Here is a 23,445-nt window from a genome sequence, read left to right as displayed (position 1 = left end):
CGGAAATATCCAAAAGGACTCATATTTCATTCTCACACCATATTCTGTCTTTACACCTTTACCTCTTTTCGTTCTTTTGTGATAAACCCCCCCCCTTTTTTTTTCACTTTTTTGCCTTGTATCGCCTCAACCTTCTCCAGTCTTTCAACCTCTTCTCTTCTCTTCTCTTCTCTTCTCTTCTCTTCTCTTCTCTCTCTTCTCTTCTCTTCTCTTCTCTTCTCTTCTCTTCTCCTCTCCTCTCCTCTCCTCTCTCTCCTCTCCTCTCCTCTCCTCTCCTCTCCTCTCCAGCTCCATTAGGTAATGAGCCCATACAGTAAATCACACCCCCCCTACTGTACATATGAGTAAAGAGCCTTATGTAATGCCCAGTGCTCAGCTGAATCAGTCTTTAGCCCATGCTATGCGGCAGGCTATAGGTCTTATGTAAGGTAATGCGAGAAGTATACTGAGCTAAGTCCTTCACTGCAGTACAGAAGACTTCTTTGCCCATGTCATGTCTTCAAGCATGGGGAGATGATTATGACTGGGTCGATAACAGGGATGAGTGATATTGATGTTAGATACTCAGTGGGAAGGCAAACCCCCATTACAACCTCCTGCCATAGCATGGAACAAATCAAGAGATCCAATGACTGTGATTGCGTGGAACAGAAGTAGTAAACTAAATGGAGTACCCTATATATACTGTAAACCCCTGTCAGTGCAGCTGTTATGTATGTGGTGCAGTGGAGCAAGTTGTAAGTACCATTTTTCCTCCACGAACGGGGTTGAGAAAATATTAACAAGCTGTTTTTGGACCAACTATGACTGGAATGTGTGTCTTTGAAAGCAAGTGCTCTGTAAGGGACTATTATTACCTGCAGGGTGTGCCGATCATTTAGAGCCGCTCCAGTCAGGCGGTCTCTAAAAGCAAGAAACTCCATAAAGATGGATGTTCATATTGTGCCGTTCGATGGATAATGGTAACATTAAGCCATGTTATAGTGGACTGACATCTGTTGATGCTTTCCAACTCCTAGCTTATGGGCTTTGGCTTAAATCAACTTCATGGGTCAAACTATAGCCACCCCAAGCACTCAGACCAACATTAGAGTCTTGACAATAAGCCACTTAGTTTTTAATGATAACTACATATCGAAACCATAAATACTCAAATAGCCTGTGCCATACCCAGTAAATACCCCAACAGATTTTGAAAGGATTACATGTCTAGGAATGAATGGTATGTCTGTCAGTGACAGACAGCTTAGCCCACTCCCACAGAATAGCCCATGGTTGTACTTCGAAAATGAAAATCATTGTGTGAGACATGGGGGTAAGGACGTTGTAAAGTTTCAAGCCTAACAGGAAATTTGTTCAGGGGATGACAAAAACCTGGAGAATTGATATTAATTTTGTGAGTATATGGGTTTTGGGAGGGATTGAGCGTGCGGCATGATGAATGATTTAGCAGCCGTCAGTCTAGCTGGAGTTAATTGTTTTCATTTCCTATGTCTACAATCATAATGTTGTTTTCTTCCAATTTCCCACATAACCGGCAATTAACTGTTCTATAATTATTAATCCATTTGTTTTTAATTTAACAGTTTCAAGCAGTGACACTTTCAGGTTTCTGCAGTGGCAAAAATCTGCACAAAATAACGTTGGGCAAAGGGTTCGAACCAATGTAAAGCAAATGTGTATTTCTGATGTCCCTAATCATTGATCGTAATTTCGTTTGATGTACTCTGTGCTGTCAATGATAATAAAGGCTATTCTGATTCTTCTCTCTCTCTTCTGATTCTGATTCTCTTCTGTTGTGGGTGTCAGAATGTGGAATTCTTTGGCAATGGAAAAGAAGAGCTGTACAAATTTTTTCAGTTTAAGACGTATAAGGAAAGAATAGAGAAGCTTTATAAAAGCATGTAATGAAATAATTTTCCTTATGGATTTGGGATTTGTTTTATTTTCATTGGCTATCATGTAAACTGTTTACTGTAATAGCTGTAATGGCAATTTATCTGATGTAAGCAGATGTTTCAAGAAAGGGACAGGTATTAGAAGTTTTCTTCAACCTGCTCCTTTCAAATAATTTAGATTGGAATGAATAGATAAAATGAAAAAATGAACTGGAATAATGTTGGAATAAAATATTTTACCTCTTCTCTTGAAATGATCATGACAGTTTGATTTATTTTTGATAACTGGGACTCAGTATTCAATTATTGCACCCGTTTAAATGTGATTACTGATGTGTATAAATAGAAATAAAAAGAGTGAAGTGTCTGAAAACAAAATTATTCCAACTTTATGTTCAACAGTGTACTAATTAATCTGATCTAAAACTAAAGCTCTTTGTAAGTTGACATTAATGCGAGTGAATATTAATGTAGCTGTGAATGTGCAGTTCTAATTATTTTGACTAATGGGTAAGATTTTAGAGTAACTATGACTCAGAAAAGACTGATAAAATCACTTTTAAGTTTCTGTAAAAAAAAAAAAAAAAAAAAATCCTCCGGGCCCCTGAGACCTGTGAGCTTAGTCAAACAGGTCTTTTCATGCAAGTGAGGTGGAGAGAGAGAGAGAGAGAGAGAGAGAGAGGCGAGAGAGAGAGGAGGGGGTTGTATTAGGAAGGGAGGGGGGTCACCTTTTGTGCAAATATATCAACCAAGAAGACTGCCACCAGCATCAGATTTCTGTGTGTAGGCCAGTGTGTGTGTGAGGGTTGAGAGGCACTCCTTTTGCAGAGAGAGAGAGAGAGAGAAGAGAGAGAGAGTGAAAGGTCCACACAGGTTTGGAGCTTTGAAAGAATAAAGAAGACCTGCTGCTGCCAGATTTCCACACTCTTAACCCACCACAAACCAGTGAATTGTTTCCCTTGAAAAAACTTGGAAAAGCGGCCATGGACGGGATATCAGTGGGACGCGCGTCTGTCCTGTGCACCTTGCTCCTGTTGGCACTGCAAGGTAAGTGGTTTTACTTTCCACTACATTTCTATCTTTATTGCGCGTCTCCCCCAAAACTTCGGAATCCACGGCACATTTGGACGCTGTTTTTGCTTAGTTTTCCGCCGCCTCGGACTACACATTTCCACTTTTGCCCTGTTCTTGGACGAGTTGGAGAGGTCCGCTGCGTCCACCCGACCTGTTTGTACAACTTGTCCCACTTTAAGTCCGCGTATTTACGTTTAGTTGCGTTAAAGCTCGCGCTGCATCGCTAATAAACAACCTGTTTATGATGCAAATAAACGAAAGCGCGCTGTAACATGGAGCAGGTTTGTTTGAAGGATAAGTTTACGCAGCGCTAAGGTGTTCTTTATTTGCACTGATTTGGATGTTTTGCGGGTCAGCTCCTTGCAGATGCGGGGGAAGTCCCAGATCCGGACAGCACTACTGTACCCCTCTCATCTGGACAATGCAGAGTGAATAAAACCACTAAACCTCCCAAAATTGCGCAAATAATTCCTCATGAATATCCACCATGCTACTGATTCAATGAATGAATGGAAACATGTTTAGTGTTTAGTCACTTTGTATTATTGAGACAAATGTTTTATTTTGAAATCCACGTTGCCGGGCTCATCCAGTCTCTAAAGCCTCTGTAGCTGCTGCTGCTGCTGCTGCGTTGCGCACAGTTTTCAGCGCTTTGATGTTTGATCTGCGGGTCCGGATAGTCTTCCTCAGTACTGGCAGTGCGCCTCACCCTCAACAGCACCCCTGGGTGCAGAGGAAGGCCTTTTATGATCTATGGGAAAAAAAGAAGTTGGTTATAGTGGCCTAAGTCAGCTGTTGAGTAAAAACCACAGTGTTAAATGATTCCACAGTTCCAGTTTAATCCCAGTGGGACCATCAGTGGTTTTGTGTTTATGGGTGCACTCAACTACATGATCTGTTTTTCATGTTCTAAGTGTCACTGTCATTTTTTATGTTAATAGCAAAAAATTTTATGTTTTTTTTTTTTTAATGTTTGGCTCAAAAATACAGTGTTCTTCCTAAACTGTGTTGATACCCTGTGGTGATTTGTGTCAGGCTGAGCTAAAGGGTGGGGCTGGAGTGCTGGGTAACACCCTGGGTTCTTCTTCTTCTTCTTCATTTTTCTTCTTTTACATTTTCATTAAGACCATCATCCGTTTCTCATCACATTTGTAGTTATTTATTTTTACACTCATAGACAGTCTTCTCCCCATATACTACGGCTTACTCTGTTAATATTTTACACCCTTGTTCCACTGCTTTTCTTTACACCTCTTCATTCCCAGACTTCTGTTAACAAGCGCTCCCTCCACTCTTGCTCTGCAGAGACAGTTGTTGAGCTTTGTAGTGTGTCTCCCCTTCATGGAGCCTATAAACAGGTGCCTAAACAGTGCCCTGTAATTGATAGAGGCAGTATAGATCACACATCCCTCAGTACAGCAGTGGTGTATTGACTTAAAGGCTTGGCTCCAGGTGCTGAGCTCATTCCCCTACCCACTAAAGTCTCTGAACTCTCTAAAGTCTTCCATGTCTCTAAAGTCTTGGGAGAGAAAAGCTCTTTTTTTTTTTTGCTTGGGTGCTGGAAACATTAAAGTTTGTTTTAGTGTCCCAGTGGTTCGAAGCTTCATCCCTCTCCCTCTCAATCTAGCATAGTTTTGTCTAATAATAGCAGCTCTTGTTGGTCTCAGTGGGATTCTGTCACACAGACCCACATTCTCACAATAACTGGTCACGTATTTGCAACTTCCAGCTATGTCAGTGTTGAGCAGTGAACTAAATAGACCCACAGGACACATAACACCAGATGTGTTTATGTGTTTGTGTCATCTTCTTTGAGTGTGTAGACATGTGTGTCTGTATCAAGTATGTGCATAACTGTGTGGTTGTGAACGCCAGTTATGCGACGCATAGCAACTAAGGGTGCGCTCGGCATGCTTGTGCCCAGGATCACGCTGACCCTTTGACCCACTTGCCTACACATAGTGGTTAAAGTCACTGTTTTACACTCCTGAGATGCCATTGACTTTATTGCCATATCAACAGAGAGAATTCATTGTACAGCTTTAAAAATAACGATAGTATAGTTTAGTTCAAGTAAAATGAAAGGGTGATGACAACACTGTAACGCCCCACCTAGATGTGGTTATCTATAGGAACTATGTTTTTTAAAGAGGAAAACATCTTTGCACTAATTCTAACTCTGTATTTTGTTCTTTCTTAACTTCTTATAAGGGGACATACATATACATGTGGAACAGAAATGGTCAGATGAATTAACGTCAGGAACAGATGGAAAGAATCATTGTGACAAGCATTAGCAGAGTTCAAGGTGTTAGCCTCTAACACACAGTGTCAGCCTCTTTGTCTATTGTCGCCTTAATTCCCCACAGTCATTTCCTTGCTTTTAATTTCTGTCCCCACAGCAAGCATCAAAAGTGTACCCCTGTGGCCATGTGTAATTATTATGGTATTAGGCCCAGAAAAAAAAAACAAGCGTGAGGAGATAAAAGTGCACGGAACTTCCTCCACAACTGTCTTGGCGTTTGGTTTTAGGATTACTTTTGTGCATGTACAATGCATAAATAATTATAGGCATGAATACATACACCACTGTCACATCCATATACTTACTGGAGCATAGAGATGCACACATGTTTACCGTTCATGTAGACACACATCAAAACCCAAGCCCCCAACTGCAAGATTTTGGCTTTACGCAACAGTGGAAACCTAAGCTTGTAAAGCAGTGAGAGACATATTTGAGTGAGCAAGTCTGTGTTTGCCCCCTTGTCATTTAGACCTTAAGGGGGAATGGGCTGTGGAATGGTTGTGGCTGTAATTATTGAGGAGATTCATTCCCCCCTGTGTGTTTATGTGTAGGTAGGCCACTAAGATGGAATGAGTGGCATTCTTCTGGACATGTTGGAGCTCGTATGTGGTTGTCATCACTTCAGATTCTGTGGAAAAGGGCCTCCTTTCTCCTCTAAAACCCCCTCTCACTACAAGTCACAATTAGTAATCCACATATAAACAAACAGCAACAATGTGGCTTCCATCTCGGTATCGAAGGTGCAAAGCTGGAGTGTGTTCACAGCCAGTGTGCATTCCTGAGGTGTGACTGGGTTTCACTCTGCTGAACATCCAGGAGATACCAGTTGAACATTAATCAGCTACTTAAAGGGTCGGTTCAGGTTGATTTGTGCGACGAAGTTATCATCATTGGCTTTAGATAAGGTTTTCTTTTTGTCAGGGTTTCACTCATCTACTAGTGATTTTTAGGTTTATTATTTGCAGTTTATGATACATTTAAAGCCCTTATGGTAGTTTGATAGTGAAGTGATGTCAGTCAGAGCGCTGGCATTGAGTACTAGTGGAAAAGTGGGTAAGAGCAGGTGGTAGGTTGCATGTGCATGGTTAATCCTGGTTTGAAGCCAGTTAGCACAAATGATATGGTTCTCAGCGGAGATGTGAGTTGATCCTCTTGCTTTTCATCCTCATATCCCTTCAACAGCTTCAAAGGAGCTTAAGTTCACATTGCATTTACACATACACACACTTCTACAGGTACTCATACATAAACAAAAGGTGGTTTCTCCAGATTAACATTGTCTGTATTCCTATCTGACATCGCTGTCGTCCTGTCTGTCTCTGTCTTATCCCCTCTTATCTGTGTCTGTCTACCGGCGCTGGTCTGTCTCACTTGTGCTCCTAACTTTTCACTTTTACGGTGGCAGCTGAGAGGTCGTTGGATGGCGCTTGTGTGTGTTTTTGTGGTTCACAATGAACCCTGCATAGCTTTGTGAGGATTGCTTGCGTTTTATTGAGAGGCCTCTTTGCTTTTACACCTATTCCTCAAGCTGTTGAACGGTCGGCAGATTTATGGCTACTATAGATGATTTAATATGACAATGACCATCCTCCACTGCTCGGCATCTTTACTATTTGTCACTTTCCTGAAGAAGGCTTTGTAGTGTGTTGGCAGTGTTTGAATGAAAAATGAGAAAGAATTAGAAAACAGCTCTCAATAGGTGTGAAAAGTCTTACATTGACACACAGTAAATAGTGCATGTGCAAAAACGAACACATCTTATTATGCTTTACTAGTATATAATGTTTGAACTGATGGAGTTTTTAGGTTATGTTACATATTTAACTCAGAAACCAGAAGATGTTCCTTTTAGAATGAAGTCTTGGCCTCACAATTATACTATTATAACTCACAACATTGAAGCAAATATTCCTTGAGTTTTGCCATGAAAAAGTGGATGTTAAAAGGTTAGATATAATGAATTGTAGATAAAAAAAATAAAATGTAGAAGGAACCTGGTTGAAGGTTGTTTAGTTTCAGACAAAGGCAGCTTTTTTTGCTGTCATGTTGTAAGTGGGAGTGGAAGGGAGGGGCAGGGGGGAAGGAAACACAGAGGAAAGGGATGGACAGACAGACAGAGATGAAGGGCGAGGATAAGACGTGATTACATCCAACTATTGTGTTACATTCATGCATTCTCATTCTTGTCTCAGGGGAGGAAGATGATGGTGAAGGTTAATTTCATGTGTGGCCTTGAAAAGTGGCTGCATGTTTCTCTATGTACAGTATGTCCTTGTCTGTATATAATACAGTATATTTATATGTGCATGTTTGTGCCAGTGGCAAAGAGGGGGGATACAAGTCAGGGTTGGAGGAAAATTGAAAAATCCTCAAAGCACTTTTGCTTGACAAGGTTAAGCACTGCCAATCCATTTAGCAGAAGCCGCAGCAAGACACAGCGAAGAGCTTTCATGTTTCTGTGTTTATGCAGGAGTACACAAAGCAGTAAGACTGACTTTAGTTCGGTGTGCAGCTCCATGTCTAACTTTTTGCCAGTAAAACAGCATGAAACCATCCTGTTTTATGTTAGCTGGACAAAAGCATTCACAAAATCCATCTTGTGTCTTCTACAGCTGGTTTCATCCATCAAATATCATGAAAAGGGGTGAAAATATCAAAAGTGACAAAGGCAGACAAAGCAGAAGTGAGGAACAGAGAGTCGGGGTATATCAGGATTGAGGAATACCAATTAGGAATGGGGAATGTCGTGGAAAAGCCTAGATCTGTAGCCAAGGAGATCAGTTTCCTGGCAGTAAAGAAGAAATCCTAACACCTGTGCCCCTCCAACCCTAAACCCTCCATCTGACTGTTGGCTGGCAGAGCGTCCTCTGGGAGACCCACAAGCTGTTGCTTTTCAGACATCAACAGTTGCCTCAGCAGCAGTTGTTGAATGCACCTCTCCAAAAGCCCTGTCACCCCCCCTTCCTTTTACCACATGCACACTTGGGTTCCATTACCACCTCATGTCTTTCCACGCCACTGGCCTGGTGTTGGGGGAGGAGACTTTTACAGCGAGCACACTTCTAATATGAGTGTGAGAATTTATTTAACATTAAAAATAACCCCAGAATTCCTCTGTATGATTTCAAATGCACCTTTGACTTGATAATTCATTCATTCCAAGCTTCTGATTTCATAAATATGAAGGCCAAGTCTTGAGGCATTCTTTTCCTGCCTTATCTGCATCACATATGATAACAAGGAGACGAGGGTGACTTAAAGTTCACTAGACTACAGGATGTATTTGCATGGGTGCACACAGGCACAAATGTGCATGTTCGTGAGCAAATTTACTCAAACCACTATCACAAAGGTGGGCTGAAACCACAGTGATTACTCTTGCGCTTTCAGACCACTCTTCATGTCCAATCTCAGTTTCCATCTGTCAGAGAACATTCCTGCGCCCCCTGACTTTAATCTAGTTAATGGTTAAGCAGCGGTGGTTAACCTCTCTGGGGAGGCTGGTCACTGTTTGACAATGAGATCTCATTGCTTTAACTGGGCCAGGGGGACTTGAGAGACAGGAGCGGGTACATTAATCCTCTATGTTGGGAAGGAAGAGGAGTAAAAGGTGGAGGCGGGTGTGGCTGTGGAGGTATGCGACGTTCAAAGGTAGCGTTTGTATGCGGATGTGCTTTCAGCTTCTGCAAGATTTTGCTTCTGTATCCTGGATGCATGACCTAATGTCTGTAAGTGTGAGAAAAAGGGGGCTCCCCGTGTCACCCGAGAGCGACAGAGTTGTGTAGCATCACTAAACAGACCCAGTGTCGGCTTTCGCAGCATCCGAATCAGGTGACAGCCCTAAGGATATGACTCGTCTTTGTTTTATTGAGGTTTCACTTACTGGAGCTCCTCTGAAACAACAACCACATTACATTGAAGTTCCCTCTCTGTGTGAGTGAACTTGACATTGAAAGAAGTAGAAGGATGAAGTTACTCTGCTTAAACTGTTAATATTCTCCTCAAGTCACATCCTGTTCTTTACCTCAGTGAACATCTCTTTCTTTTCTCCCTGGAATTCAGTCAGCCTCTTAACTACACCCAACGTTACGCACAGCTCGGTGAATCATCACTTTTATCCTTGCTTTTTTTTTCTACATCTCTTGAACTCATTTGTCTCTCTCATCTTCTTACTTTTTCTCACCCTCCATTCATCATCTGTCTGTTAATCCTAGCAGGGGATGAAAGACGATGTACGAATCCCTCTGACCATGTGCTATCTCATTATCACAAAAGCCAGATAGAAGGAGCCAATAGGTGGGGTGGTTTCTGATCCCGGATAGATCTCAGCAGCGGCAGTGTCAAACTGACACTTCAGCTAATGACAATAATCATGAGGAACTGCTCTGACCTACAGTAAACTCACTTATGTAACAATATGTATAAAATTGCATCAGTTTAGTGCTACAGCAGAAAGCGTGAAAGTGCATTAAGGCAAGTGCATTTTTAAAATTTACTTTTCACTGGCAGTTTTAAGGCTGATTCACTCATGTTGTGCGTCAGTTGTACCCATATTCCAGTAATACCAAGACACTCAAGTTTCATAGCTTCATTTTGATTCTGTCTCACAGGAAAACAGTGCGAGCTTGCTCCGGTCCATATGAATATTTAATCCAAATCAATAACATTCAATTGGGTTATGACTCCATCAGGCTAAATGATTCTCAATTACATGTCTATGTAAACTGCAAAACAACAAACTTGATGGATAGTTATTGTGGAGATAATTTTTGACTTACAGAGTGCCTAACTGATTTAGCCTCTTGTTATTAAGGGCTAAAGTAATTATAACTCAGAGTTTTTTGCCTCAAGAGCATCTTGCATTCGACGCCGGTGGGCATGTTGCAACTGTAAGTCTAAATTTAGTTAATGATTATTGGTAATGAATGGTTTGCAAGCAGAGGTCTGGTAAGTAATTTACTCTAAACAGGTGTAGAAAGATATTGAAGCTAGAAGACTCTTTGGATATAACTAATTGAGCTTGTGAGATCAGGGATTGGTGTGAGACATTGATGAACCCAGTTCCGAATGCATTAATCTAATATTCTACAACAAACTCATTGGTCCAAAACAGAAGATGGTGTATGTGTGTCACTCCGTAACACATCAAATAGTGTAAAAATACCCATAACTTGATCATACACCGCTGTTAAAGGGGTCATATTTTGCTAAACCCACTTTTATTGGTCTTTGGTACATTTATTTGTGTATTTGGACCATAATAGTTCATAAAGTGTGAATTTGAACCTTCCAGGTGCTGCAAATCTATCTTTATATTCATTCTGGCAAAAATCGGGCGGATTTCTACAACCCGTTTTAATTCCTGCTTAATTTATTACGTTTTATAACTACTAGTGTCATTCTACCCGTGGTGCTATTGTACGATAGTGCCCTCCTGTGTCCCGTGCTTTTGCAACATCAATCGGACGGACATTGATGGGACGGACATGGGGTGGGGCCAAAACATGCATTATATAGTAGGATCTTCGTCACGACATTTGCACATATAAGGTCAAAACTTCCAAAGAACATTTCTCCGAGTACGCCATAATTGTTTGTCAGCAGCAGTGGTTGTAGTCCATACTGAAAATATGTCCAAACTTCGAGCCAATTACCTAAAATGTTCAGTTGTTGGTTGAATAAGGACAGAGCAGCACAGCCAACAACCTGGAGGGGGTGTGGCATGAAGTGGCTCATTTGCGCTCAAAACAACCTTTCTGATATCATTACTCAGAAATAGGGTTGAAGATGGACCTGTGGAGTTGAATTAATGAAGAATTCAGACCCAAGTATAGCATTGACAGTTTATGTAGACCACAGGGAAATGTTTGAAAATGCATAATTCCATTTTAAAAAGCAAAATATCACTCCTTTAAGTAAAACATAACGACCGGTTCACACGTGTAGATCCTAAAGGAGACTAAGGAATAAAGTTAAGGTAAAATATCCATCTGCCAACCTTGTTCTAGAAGCATTATGTGCCTTCGATAAATGAATGAGTAGAGTGATCTATGCTCTAACCTCATAGGAGCTAACGGTTGCTAAGGCTAAAATTTCTCGAACAAAGTCAACTGTGCGTTGGTGTTATAGTCGTCATCTTGTGAATGGGACTCACAATATTGAGATGTGATTAAATGTCATAGATAATTGTGATTAACAGTGTTATTGCCTATTCTTCTTTGTCACTACTGTAGTACAAGTGTGATAAGAGTTTTGAGAATTTTGTGCATAAAGACGAGCCATTTATTGGCCTAGTATGTTGAAACATTATATTTCTTTGTGCCTTCAGTTAATAAAAATTGAACATGGCAGACATGACGTGACTCAAACATAAAATCCACCTGTGAAATATTGGACCAAGGTACAAAATCTTAATAAATCACTGTGGCTTTTGTTCTCCATTCAACACGCAGCAGAAGAAGAATGACAAAAAGGAACCTGTCAGGCATGTGGAAATAAGGATAAAATGTAGTTTCTGTTAGTTTCACCCAATAGTTTTTATATAGATGGAATGACATGGTTATCACACCTCTGTAAAATAATTATTATCATTTCAAATTACTGTGATATGGCAATTATATAATAACTATGACGGCTCTACTTGTGAATGGAGTGTACTATGGATCGTTGCTTGGCCTTTTCAAGCTGCTGTACTTTAAGTGTTGAGAGATTCACTGGGGTCCATGACTGGCAGCTTGGAATACCCCCTTTGATCCCGTTTCCCACTCTCAACACCCACACCCCCACACGCACACTTTAAGATTTGTCTCCATGGAGAATGATGAAAGATGTACCAACTCCCGATGTCAATTAGCAGTTGGGGAGTCCGAGCTGCACAATGTGTGTGTGTCTTTGCATTGAAAGGAGCATGGGGAAGGGTGGGGTTAGTTAATAGCAGGGGTAGAAAGGACACATGTTCAATAATAAGGCCTGACAAAGGAGGATGGGCAGAGGGAGGATGGGAGGATGATGGAGGATTCAGTGTCTGACTGCTTTTCATTATCTCACTTTGATTTAAGGCCTGAAATCAATATCATGATATTAATCATTTTTCCACCTTTAGATATAGTAGGACATGTAGGACATCACATAGTAAAATGTATACAGCTCTGTTTTATTTTGTAAATGTGTGAAATAAAACTTGGAGGTTGAAGTCAGATTATGTACATATTAAGGGGGTAATATTTTGCTAAACCCACTTTTATTAGTCTTTGGTACTTTAATTTGTGTATTTGGATCCTAATAGTCCATAAAGGTTGGATTTGAACCCTCCAGGTGCTGCAAAGCTATCTTTATATTCATTTTGGCAACAATTGACTGGATTTCTACAACCAGTTATAATTCCTGCTTAATTTGTTATGTTTTATAACTAGTTACGTCACGACATTTGCACATATAAGGTCAAGACTTCTGACGAACATTTCTCCGAGTACGACATAATTGTTTGTCAGCAGCAGCGGTTGTAGTCCATACTGAAAATATGCCCAAACTTCAAGCAGATTACCCAAAATACTCAGTTGTTGGTTGAACAGGACAGAGCAACACAGTCAACAACCTGGAGGGGGTGGGGCGTGAAGTTGCTCATTTGGATTTAAAGGGCCAGTGCTCAAAACAACCTTTCTGGTGTCACTACTCAGAAACAGGGTTGAAGATGGACCTGTGGAGTTGAATTACTGAATAATTCAGACCCAAGCACAGCATTTACAGTTTATGTAGACCACAGGGAAATGTTTGAAAATGCATAATTCCATTGAAAAAAAGCAAAATATCACTCCTTTAAACCACAGTGTCAGATAACTCCAGTTCTACAAATGAGGCAGTAGCGCTCAACCATGTGAAAATCTGTCCTGTGTATTGTGTGACAATAGAATATGTTATATGTATGAGACAGTTCTGTTGTTCTAAGTGGTACTTGGTCAGTATCTATGCTCGTGTATGCCTTTTTATATATTGGCCTTAAGTGTTAGAGGCAGTATGAGACCCAAGTGTATCTCACTCCACTAGGCTCATCACTAAGCAAAAAGGGTCTCAGTTGATACACACACTTTGTGGCTCTGCAACTCCTCATTTGTTATATATTTTTCAGTGAGGTTGCTCTCTCAGTGTACCTGAACAAGGCTACATTGTTAAGACATTCCTTTAGGCTGTTGGAATGCAGGTATTAATACCGGGCTGATTACACACACAAGCACCGGGAAGAGGAGAGTGAAGGAAAAGGAGACAGGAATCGAGAGGAGAGGAGGTGTAGAGTGAAGATAAGTGGAGGAAGGCAGCATGTTGAGGCACAGTGAAAGGAAGTCTGACCTGCTGTGTTTATAATGTTTAAACTAGGGCTGGGTGATGGACAACAGATCATATGACAGTCACAATCCACAATACTGCTTACCTTGTATTTATACTAGGATCAAATCATCCTCATCGACCATCTTGTTTTGTTTCATTTTACACCTCCAGGGTCTTTAGTGTGTCCACTGAGTGTTGTCCTCATGGTGACACTTCAGATTATACTTTTGATTGTGAGACTGTCCATTCCTGATTTTATGGAAGTATATGAATACAGGTACATGCATCATCATATGTACAGGGTGGGGAAACAAAATTTACAATATTCTGAGGCAGGGATTGAAAGACAGTGTGTGACCAATTAGTTTATTGAAAGTCATGAGAATTTATTTGCCACAAGAAAATGTACATAATAGAAAATGATTTTATTCTATGTGTCCTCCTTCTTTCTCAATAACTGCCTTCACATGCTTCCTGAAACTTGCGCAAGTGTTCCTCAAATATTCGGGTGACAACTTCTCCCATTCTCTTTAATAGTATCTTCCAGACTTTCTCGTAATAGTTTTGATCATAGTCATTCTCTACTTTACATTATAACAGTCTTTATGGACACTCCAACTATTATGAAATCTCCTTTGGTGTGACGAGTGCATTCAGCAAATCACACACTCTTTGACATTTGCTTTCCTGATTACTCATAGGGCAAAAGTTTCTGAAAAGGTATGGATAATAGTGTTAGGTATGATTATGACATTAATACATGTTTGGTTTCAAAACAATTGACGTAGTGCCTGCTGAGAAAAAACAACTAAATGTTCATTGTAAATTTTGCTTCCCCACCCTGTAGATGCTTATGTGAATGGTCATGTTTTTTAGGGCTGACCATAACACATTTATCTTGCACTGAAATGCAATGAATAAGAATGATTTTGTTGACTGGCCATGTTACCTTCAGTTACCCTCAAATTTATCTGTCGAGTCATAACATCACTGCAGTATAAAAGCTGTTATCACATGTTGCAAATCTTCCTCTTATTATATTTGTCTAATGTGAATTCACAAACCAAGGGGTTGTTTCTCTCAGAGTTTAAATGTGTATTCACACTGTGTGTCTGGAATGCATTCCCTATTAACTGAACCTAACACTGCATGTGTAAGTGTGACTGTGTGGTGTTTGACAAAGGGGAGAGTTGGCCCCGGGTGTAGGATTCGACTGTGTGTGTGGGCGTCCGTCACTTTGAGCAGTCAGGCCTGTAAAGAGCATGTGAACATTAATACAACCCCAACGTGAACTGGAATCCGGACTTAACTATAGTTATAAATAGGCGCGTGTTCAGCCTCACATCAATGGCAGTACCAGCTGGTGATGGGACAGTGGTGGACCTGCAGGAGAGCCCACCACCGTGCCTTCTCAAAGGTCCCACATGGCTCAAACTGTCTGGGTATTTCCCTTTAATTCTCGTTCTGTTTCTAACTCTACTGTCTTCCTCTTGCTTTTCACTCTCCCTGTCTCCTGACTTTCCCCTTGATATTGGATATTACATTACACATTTTAGATAAGCTGTCAAGCTTGATTTCCCACTTATCAATACTGAAATATGCACTCTGTCTCTCTTTGTCTTTCAAATTGGTGGCTGTCTCTGTCCTGTGTTGCATTATATCATATTGTGCCGCCATGGTTCCATCTTCTGAATGCCAGCTGGTGATATCTGATCCAGCCTGGTCCTCTTGGCAAGGAAGTTAGCAAGGCAAAGCTAGCCAAAAAAATCTACCATCTACCACCCTTTTCTGTCGCCCCTCACCCACCCACCCCCTGACTTGCCCATCTGTTTGTGTATGTGTGCTTTTGGCGCTGGTTCGGGGGCAGTTGGTGCGACGGTTTAGAAGAGCATCAAAACTGGGCCCACCATCGGCATGACAGGGCCGGCAAAGTCAAGGCTTGGTGTATGTGAGAGTAACCCCTAGCTAATACTAACTCCCTCTCACATTGGCTGAGACATGCTACGTGTTAGAAGCAGTTCAATGACACACGGATCCTACGGTTACATTGGTATCAGCCAAACAATGGCATACTTGTTTTCCTGTGGCTTCCCACCTGTTTTGTCCTCCCTCACTTTGACTGTTTCCAAGTATCCAAACAGGACCTCCTGTCCTTCATTGGACATTTACTCCTCCGCCCGCTGTGTTTTTCACTTGCTTTTTTTGTCTTTCTTTGCCTTCTCCCATGGGCAAGCCCAACATATTTAACTGGACAAAAGAAACAGTAACAGGGAAAGACTAGAGACAGCTGGATGACCATGGACACCAGATCATGTTGCATGTGTTCACTTACAACACCGTCTGCACCTCCTTTTCTCTCTGTCCTCATTTCTTTCTGTCTTGCTTCTACCCTCCCTACATCTTTTGGCAGTCTTCTTTGGACGCAGCATCCTCCAGTTCCACTTTTATTGTCCCTCTCTCCACTCTCTGCTGCAGTAACTACCACCTGTTTGTCTCATTTCTTTGTTTTGTACATTGAATTTCTCAGTCCCTTTGTTTTTTTTTTTCCATGTTGTTTTGTTTTGTTGTGTTTGTATCTGTGTGTTTCCACTCTACTATGTGGTTCGAGCCCCTGCAGTGGATTATCGGTCAGTTGACTCACAGAGGGCAGCCAAAGCCTCCAGTACAAACATGAGACAATATCCGAATGATTGGATGGTTGGCTGTGGACCGTGGAAGCTGGCCCCCATATCAGCCTGAGCCAGGCTCGGACCACAGGCCTGCCCATAAACCATATTAGCCGCTAACATGATGCAGTGCTTCTGTTTGTTTGCAGCAGCTGGCTTTGGCGTAACACAATCCAAAATGGAATACATTATCAGATAAACACAGAAGTTGCTATCATTTGTTTTCACATAAGACTGCACCAGTTTTTGTTTCATGTGGGTGGCAAGAAGACTATGAACTTCAGAAGTTCTTTTAAGCAATGTCAACAACTGTGTGCTACTCAGACGCAGTTTTTCTTGTATTTACTTGTGGTTAGTGGAGGCATGTTCAGTCATCAGCCAGGCCAAGAAGTGTTGTTTCTGCTTTAGTTTGAGCTCCCAGTAGGGCTGCACTATATTAGAAAAAATAAAGTTGCTTCACAGTTGTTGTTTCTGGAATATAGAAATAGCAATTTCAATGTCAGTTTTTCATTCTGCTTTTTTAATATTGCACTCCTGGGAGCTCAAACTTGAACAAACTTTCTTGGCAGTATAAAGAAAAAAAAGACTATTTTCAGCAGCAGATGACTTCAGTAATTCTATTTGGAAAGAATTAAACATTACAAAATGATTGGGATGAATTTGTACAGAATCCATCTACTACTAAATAGAAACAATATATAATCTCACACTAAAATAAAAAGCTGAAAAACAACCAAACCATACAATACATCAATTAGTTTCTGTTTTTCTAGGGTACTTTAACACATTGGTTTATTCCTTTTAATGGCCAGATGCCAGAATAAAAACAGCATTTACAGGCAGCATTGCATTATGGGTAGTTTATAGCAAAAATGTCTGTTTTTTTAGAGTTTTCCAGCATTAACAGTGTTCAGATGGTCCAGTTTTACCTGCAGGAGTTTGTCTAGTGTGTTTTGCTGCTGCTGATCATCACATAAAACCCAATGTAAGATCTTATACTATATGTTTCTATGAGAGGTGCAAAAATAGTTTATTATGAAACTGGCAGGACAAACTAGACTTTGATGTGCCGTCACAATTGGATACAGTGATGGATAATACAAGCTGTAAATTATATGGAAGACTCCTCAAATAGGAAAGTGTAAATATGGAGCACTGTCTGATTCATTCTGTGGTGACCTATTATTTTGAACTCATAAAAAGGGTGTATTAAATATATAAGATCTCATCCAATGCATTTTCATTGGTTTCATCCCCATATGCTGCTACTTTGCATTTCTGTGCATTTGCAAAATGTTACGCTCAAATCCACCAGTTGGTGTGATTTATATCAGCAGAAGGTGGTGAGCATCTGGGTACTACTATACTAAATGTATATAATGCTTGGTTTAATCTGGGGAACACATTGTCCCCATTCTACTCAGTCTTCTTTGCCCATCTGCCTTTACTTGTGCACGGCTGAAACCTAAGCCGGACTGTTGCTTCCAAGTGTTACCTCCATGTGTCTCCCCTCCTTTCTGTTCCACATCAGCCAGTAGTGATTCACAGCTCATTATAGAGATAGATTTGGCTTATCTGCCCCACAGCTACCTTTCTGCTTTTCTGGAAGGCAGAGATGCAGTCATGGAAAATTCTGCAGATGATAGACAGCTTCCACTTCTCCTGCCTGTCACCATGGTTTACTTTCCTTCTACATTCCTCAGCTCACAGTTCATTGGTACTTCTTCTCACCTCTTCCCAGGTTTTGACAGATACACCCCCCCCCTTCCTATTCTTCCCTTTTGCCATTCTCTTTGTATCCCTCATCGCAGGAGAGAACCTGTGTGGACAAGCTTTTGCCTGTCTCTGCAAACCCCTCACAAACACACACTTACCTTCCCCACCGTAAATGTTAAAGATGGCCTCAAGGCCCTTCAAACCAACTACAGAATGTATGTAATTCTAACCTATTATTAAAAAAGCACACAGTTCTCAAATGACATAAACTTACTGATGTGCAGAATATTCAAAGAAAAACTCGTATTAGTGGTTTGCACCATAGCTGCTAAATAATCCGGGGAAATTAATTGAATATCTTATTGAAACTCAAGTCAACTTTAGAATAAAAACATATTTTCTAACAAGGCCTGTGTTTTTTAGACATGAATAATATATCAAATTAAACCGATGGCTTCATTTCCACTGCAACGCTGTCTTTGCATTCATGTAAACTGAAAGACATTCAAATGCGTCACGTCTGCTTTTATCTTTGTATCGTTTTACCATTTCCTTTTCTCTCTTCCTCCCTGCAATTTGTATTATAAAACTGAACAGGCTGACATCAGAGAGGAGAGTCAAGATTACAGATGTCCAGTAAAACATGGGATGCATTTCATTTCTCTTGTCTTTTCTCATTTTTCTTTCTTGTTTTTTCAGCCCGTTTGGTTCTATTGGAGTGAAATATTTTTAACGCTCACTCCATTCTTCTGTGTCATCTGGCTGAAAATATATGCCTCAGTGGAAAGTCCTTTTATCCTTCCTATCTTTATCTTGCATATAGTAGCTCTGCCTGCCTCTGTGTATTCTCCTACTTCTCCTTCTCTAACCACCACTGCTTGCTTTCTACCTGCCTCCACTGTCACATGCTCCAACATCTCTGCATTATTGCCAAATGTTTAGATATGGAGGAGGAGGAGGAAGAGGAGGAGGAGGAGGAGCTGGTGCCAGGGTAGCTGAGGTGCTGATAGCTAAGCGTCAACACCCTTATGAACTTCCAGAAACCTCCTCTTCATACACATTTTCATAGATACACACACACACATACACCATCAACATCTTGCTAGGTTCTCCACCATGTGATTTTTTTTTTTTTCATTTCCAACATTATCCCAAACAACCAGCACTTACAACACCCACCTGGACCATCTGCTCCTGTAAAAAACAACAAAAAAAGAATGATTAAGCTAAACAGAAAACCCTCAACATTTGTGATCATTTTCAGGCTGAGGCTCGGTGAATAATACTGTAAACCATTTGTCTTTTTTATGCAACCTGAGGTGAGACCGTTTTAATTGTATGCTTTAGTGCTGGTGTTTGCAGATATGCTCACAAAGGTTTGTGATGGTAATGTAAAAAAAAAAAAAACATGTAAAATTTAACCTAGTTCAGTACTTCTTTGACAGACATCACAGGATGGCATTGTTACTCCAGGACGCACATTATTAATTAAAACAGGAGGAATAAATCACTCTCCACACTGTCTGGCTCTGTGGTATGCCACTGCGATGATTAAAGTGATACAAGGGCACTCTGACACACTCCTTTCTCATGCTTCGTTCTTCCTTTGATCGTGGTATGCTGGTGATTAGTAACGAGTCTTCATGCCAGTTTTGCCACATGTGCTTGGCCTTTTTTTTCATTCCTTACTTATCATCTTCTGTCATCCTTGTAACCCTTGTGTGTTAAGTCCATTTTCTTGTCATGACTGTCCTTGTACCCGTCCGTTGTATTCCTCAGATACAGGCTCTTCACTGGAGACACGCGTTGTGTTTTTGCATAAGAGGCGGGCATAGAGGAGTTTTTATTGATTGGTTTGTGTAGATGTATAGAGATTTTATTTAAATTAGGGTGAATGTGTATCTCAGGGAATCGGTAGGGTGCAATAGGAAGTGTAACCTGTAAGGTCACTGGTCCATCTGGTGGAAAATCTCATGAGAGGCAAACGTCACACATCAAGATATGACCTTTGGTATGTACACTTGAACGAGAGATAAAAAGGCAACAGTATTATCTTTTTTTTTTTTTTTTTGTATTTTACACTTTACTTGATAGACAGTTGTAGTAGTAGTAATAGTAGAACGATAGAGGAAACACCCTGCTTGTATTTGTCTGTTGTTCCATCCATGCAGATACCTTTTTTGTTTTTTTTTTCATTTTAATTTTCACACTTTTCCTCTCTCCATCCACTCATCTTCGTCAGCCCTATTGTATCTTTATCTCCCATCATTTGGAGCTGCAGGTTAGCACAGGTTGAGACACGTGTTGTTTTGTCTCTCTCAGGTTTCACGCATTCCAGATATTATCACCAGCCTGGCCCTGGTGATAATTAACTTAACTGATAGCCATCTAGACGGACAGTCAATCACTTTACAGACAATGACGGATGGTGCCCTCTTGGTCAGGCCTGATGCCCACAGATGAAAGGCATGTATTAGGCATGGCCTCAACTGGATAATACATATGTCATGTTGGACAATCCGGTCGTTATCTCTTCAGACAACTCTGTTCTGCTGTCAGTTATAATGTCTGTTGTGCTTTACGCCAGACAAGTGTCCCTGGAATCGGTCAAAAGGCAAATGAATATTTAATATTTAAATCGGAGCTTCATTTTCTAAATTATTTCATCTGTTCTCTCCAATTTCTTTACTAATCACCTCATCGTCTAAGCTATGAATAATAATTTAATGAAGCATTAATGAATGTGAAAATGTACTGGGTAGCAGATTTGAATTTTATGAGGACTGGAATAACACACCTTCTCAAAGTCTCTGGTGAGCCTTGATATGTAAATAAGCGAGACATTTTTGGGTTCTTCATGTAGGAAATGTCCAAATTATAAGATATGGCTGCATAAGAAATCAGAGCTTATAATTGAAATTATCCATGGCTGACATTTCCTCCTGTCTCCTTCTGTCATTTTCATTTTGCAAGCTATCTCTTTCCAAACAGTAACTCACGGACAGGGTTCTTATTGGCTGTTTATTTCGGTTTCTTCGCGTGCATATGTGTATATATCCACCTCTAATATAGCCTCGGGCAGCTTTTGTCCCCTGTGGGCTCAATGTCAGCAGCCTGACTTTGATGTCAAGCCACAATTTATTCGTCTGTCTCTGCGGACTCCCCTGCTGTCCACATAATGTCAGGCAATCAATAATAATGTGACCTACCTGCCTACCCGGCCTGCCCACCGCTTTAGTTATTCACCCCCTGGCCTGCACTGCTCAAATCTCTGACCTGCTGCCGCCCCTGAAAAACACCCTTTTGTGCCCTGTCTTGACCACTTTTACAGATAATGCCTGTCTAACTATGACAATAACCTCTTGGTCTGTTACCGTGGTAACACAGAAAGCACCCCCCCCCCCCCCCAACACCTCAGCCTCAAATCAAAGACAAACCTGCACTCTCCTTGTTTGAACAGTCTTTTTTCCTAAAGAGACAAATCAAGAGAGGGTGCCTGGAAAACAGATATAGAAATGCATAAAAGCATACTTTATTAAAAAACAAAACCAGGATTGATCAGCTGCTTGGCCATGAATATATTTAGTGAACTCTTTTGCCCCCCTTTCTTCCTCCCCAAACCCCTGCATGTATGTGGAGGTAATAGAGAATGGGGAAAGACAGGTGTGCCATTATGGTGCAGATTAGTGGGGAATGCAGGAAGGTTAACACAGACGGGAGTTGGATAACGCAGATGCATATTTGTGCACGCTTTCTGGCTCATATTCCCTCGGGTTTATGTCAAAATATGTGCGTAAAATATATGATCTGCCTGCCAGTTATGATATGTGTGCTTACTCTCTCCATATGCTGAATGAAATTTGAAATATGCTTACTGGGTGTGTGTAAATGTGTGTATGTGTGTGTGCGCATACCTCAGCTTTCTTCCATCTCCTTGCCCTCCCCATGTATGGGCGAGAGTAGCCGCTCACTATCTCCTTGTCTCCAACTTATCTTCTGGCCTGTCTTGAAGTGTTGGTTGCAGAAAATAGAAACTACTTTGTGGGAATGCATTCTCAAATATGCACTACACATGCAACACAAAACCACGAGACACAAAAGATAAAGCAGCATAATGTGAGCAATGACACAGGATGTTTTTAACTGTGTAACACCAGCAATTTTTCTAATCTATATGAAATTATCTGCAGGAAAACATTGTTGGCTTTAGCCGGAGCCAAAAAGATAGAAAAAAAAGATATTTGACTTCGCTGTCTGCATACAAATGAGTGTGGAGCTACTGTAGCTGTACAAATACATTTCTACCCAGTGTTAGTGTCTCACAGTGTGATTGTGGTGGATCTCTCTTGTCCATATCTCTCAGCCAGTCTTACCCGAGCCAGTCCACCAACCATGTGGTCTCTCTCCACTGTAATTAAACTCCCTGTGGTTCCAAACTCCAACCAGAAAGACACAACCTTAGTGCCAGTCTCTCTGTCAGCTGTTGCCAAGACCTGCATGTTTTTACGAGTGTCAGGGGGAGAAAAATTGAGATGGGCTCATAACCATATTTACTTCTCATTGTACTCTGTTGAGACATAGTGTAGAAGAGTCTGCCAAGGCAAAAAAGGAGCAGCGGGGGAAAACAAATAAAAGCTGGGAGGGAACACAAAGAAGACTCTACAGTAGGCAGTGAAAGACAGTATATTCAAACATTGCCTAAATAAGGGAAAAGAGGGTGTTTACTGGATTTAGAAATGAAGAAGGAAAAAAGGGAGGAATTCAGGAGAATAGTAATTAACTCTGAATTATTCTATCTCCAAGGGATCAGGGGATTAATAGAGGCTTTGGATGGGATTTTGCACTTTTCCAGTATGGGAGTCTGGTTCCTCTATGCAAACATTTGTTTATGTGTGCATGTACAGTATGTGTGCGCATACGGGCGTCCTCATGTGTCTCGCTGTATTCCAGAAGGCTCCATGTGTCTGTGCCAGAGGGCTTGTGACCATATCTGCCTGCCAGCCAGCAATTGTGTGTGTATTGATGTATGACTCTACCCCCCACTTACCAAAAGTTCATCCAAGCATTATAAGTTAATCCCCCATAATAGGCAAAAAGACAGAAAACGGGGGTGAGCGGGTGTGGGAGGTAGGGAGGTAAAGGAGGAACAGGGCTGGGGAGGTGGGGCTTCAAAAGGTGGTGAGTGTGTGTAACAGTCTGCTGTGTGTGAGGTATGCCAGGCGGGAGACTACAGATTTAAAGCTAGACAGACCGTTCTAAATCTTCGGCTTATACCCTGTTCTGGGACAGCGAGTGTTGATAAGCCAGGTGGGCAGACACCTCATGTCACTTAGATGAAATCATTGCTCTAGCCGCCCCTTTGTAACACAACGGAATCTGAAGGGAGCAACTGAGCACATTTATTTTGTTGGTTTTTTTTTTTTATGAATGAATCACCGGCGGAGTATGAAGAAGTGAGAAA

The 23,445-nt window shown here is 41.1% G+C and overlaps 1 protein-coding gene across 2 annotated transcripts in view; it reads left to right on the top strand.

Moving 5' to 3' along the window:
- Positions 1–2,666: 2,666 nt before the first annotated feature.
- LOC115436226 (basal cell adhesion molecule-like) overlaps positions 2,667–23,445 on the top strand; it is a 77,608-nt gene continuing 56,829 nt past the window's right edge. Inside the window, exon 1 of one of the 2 annotated variants that reach the window (XM_030159016.1) lies at positions 2,667–2,945. In XM_030159016.1, coding sequence (XP_030014876.1) covers positions 2,882–2,945 — 64 coding nt within the window. In that variant the 5' untranslated portion in view covers positions 2,667–2,881. The remainder of the gene's footprint in view (positions 2,946–23,445) is intronic. The other variant, XM_030159017.1, reaches the window with a different exon arrangement.

This window comes from Sphaeramia orbicularis, chromosome 16 (assembly GCF_902148855.1).
Source record: "Sphaeramia orbicularis chromosome 16, fSphaOr1.1, whole genome shotgun sequence".
Classification (NCBI taxonomy): Eukaryota; Metazoa; Chordata; class Actinopteri; order Kurtiformes; family Apogonidae; genus Sphaeramia; species Sphaeramia orbicularis.
This window is presented reverse-complemented; position numbering and strand designations above follow the sequence as displayed.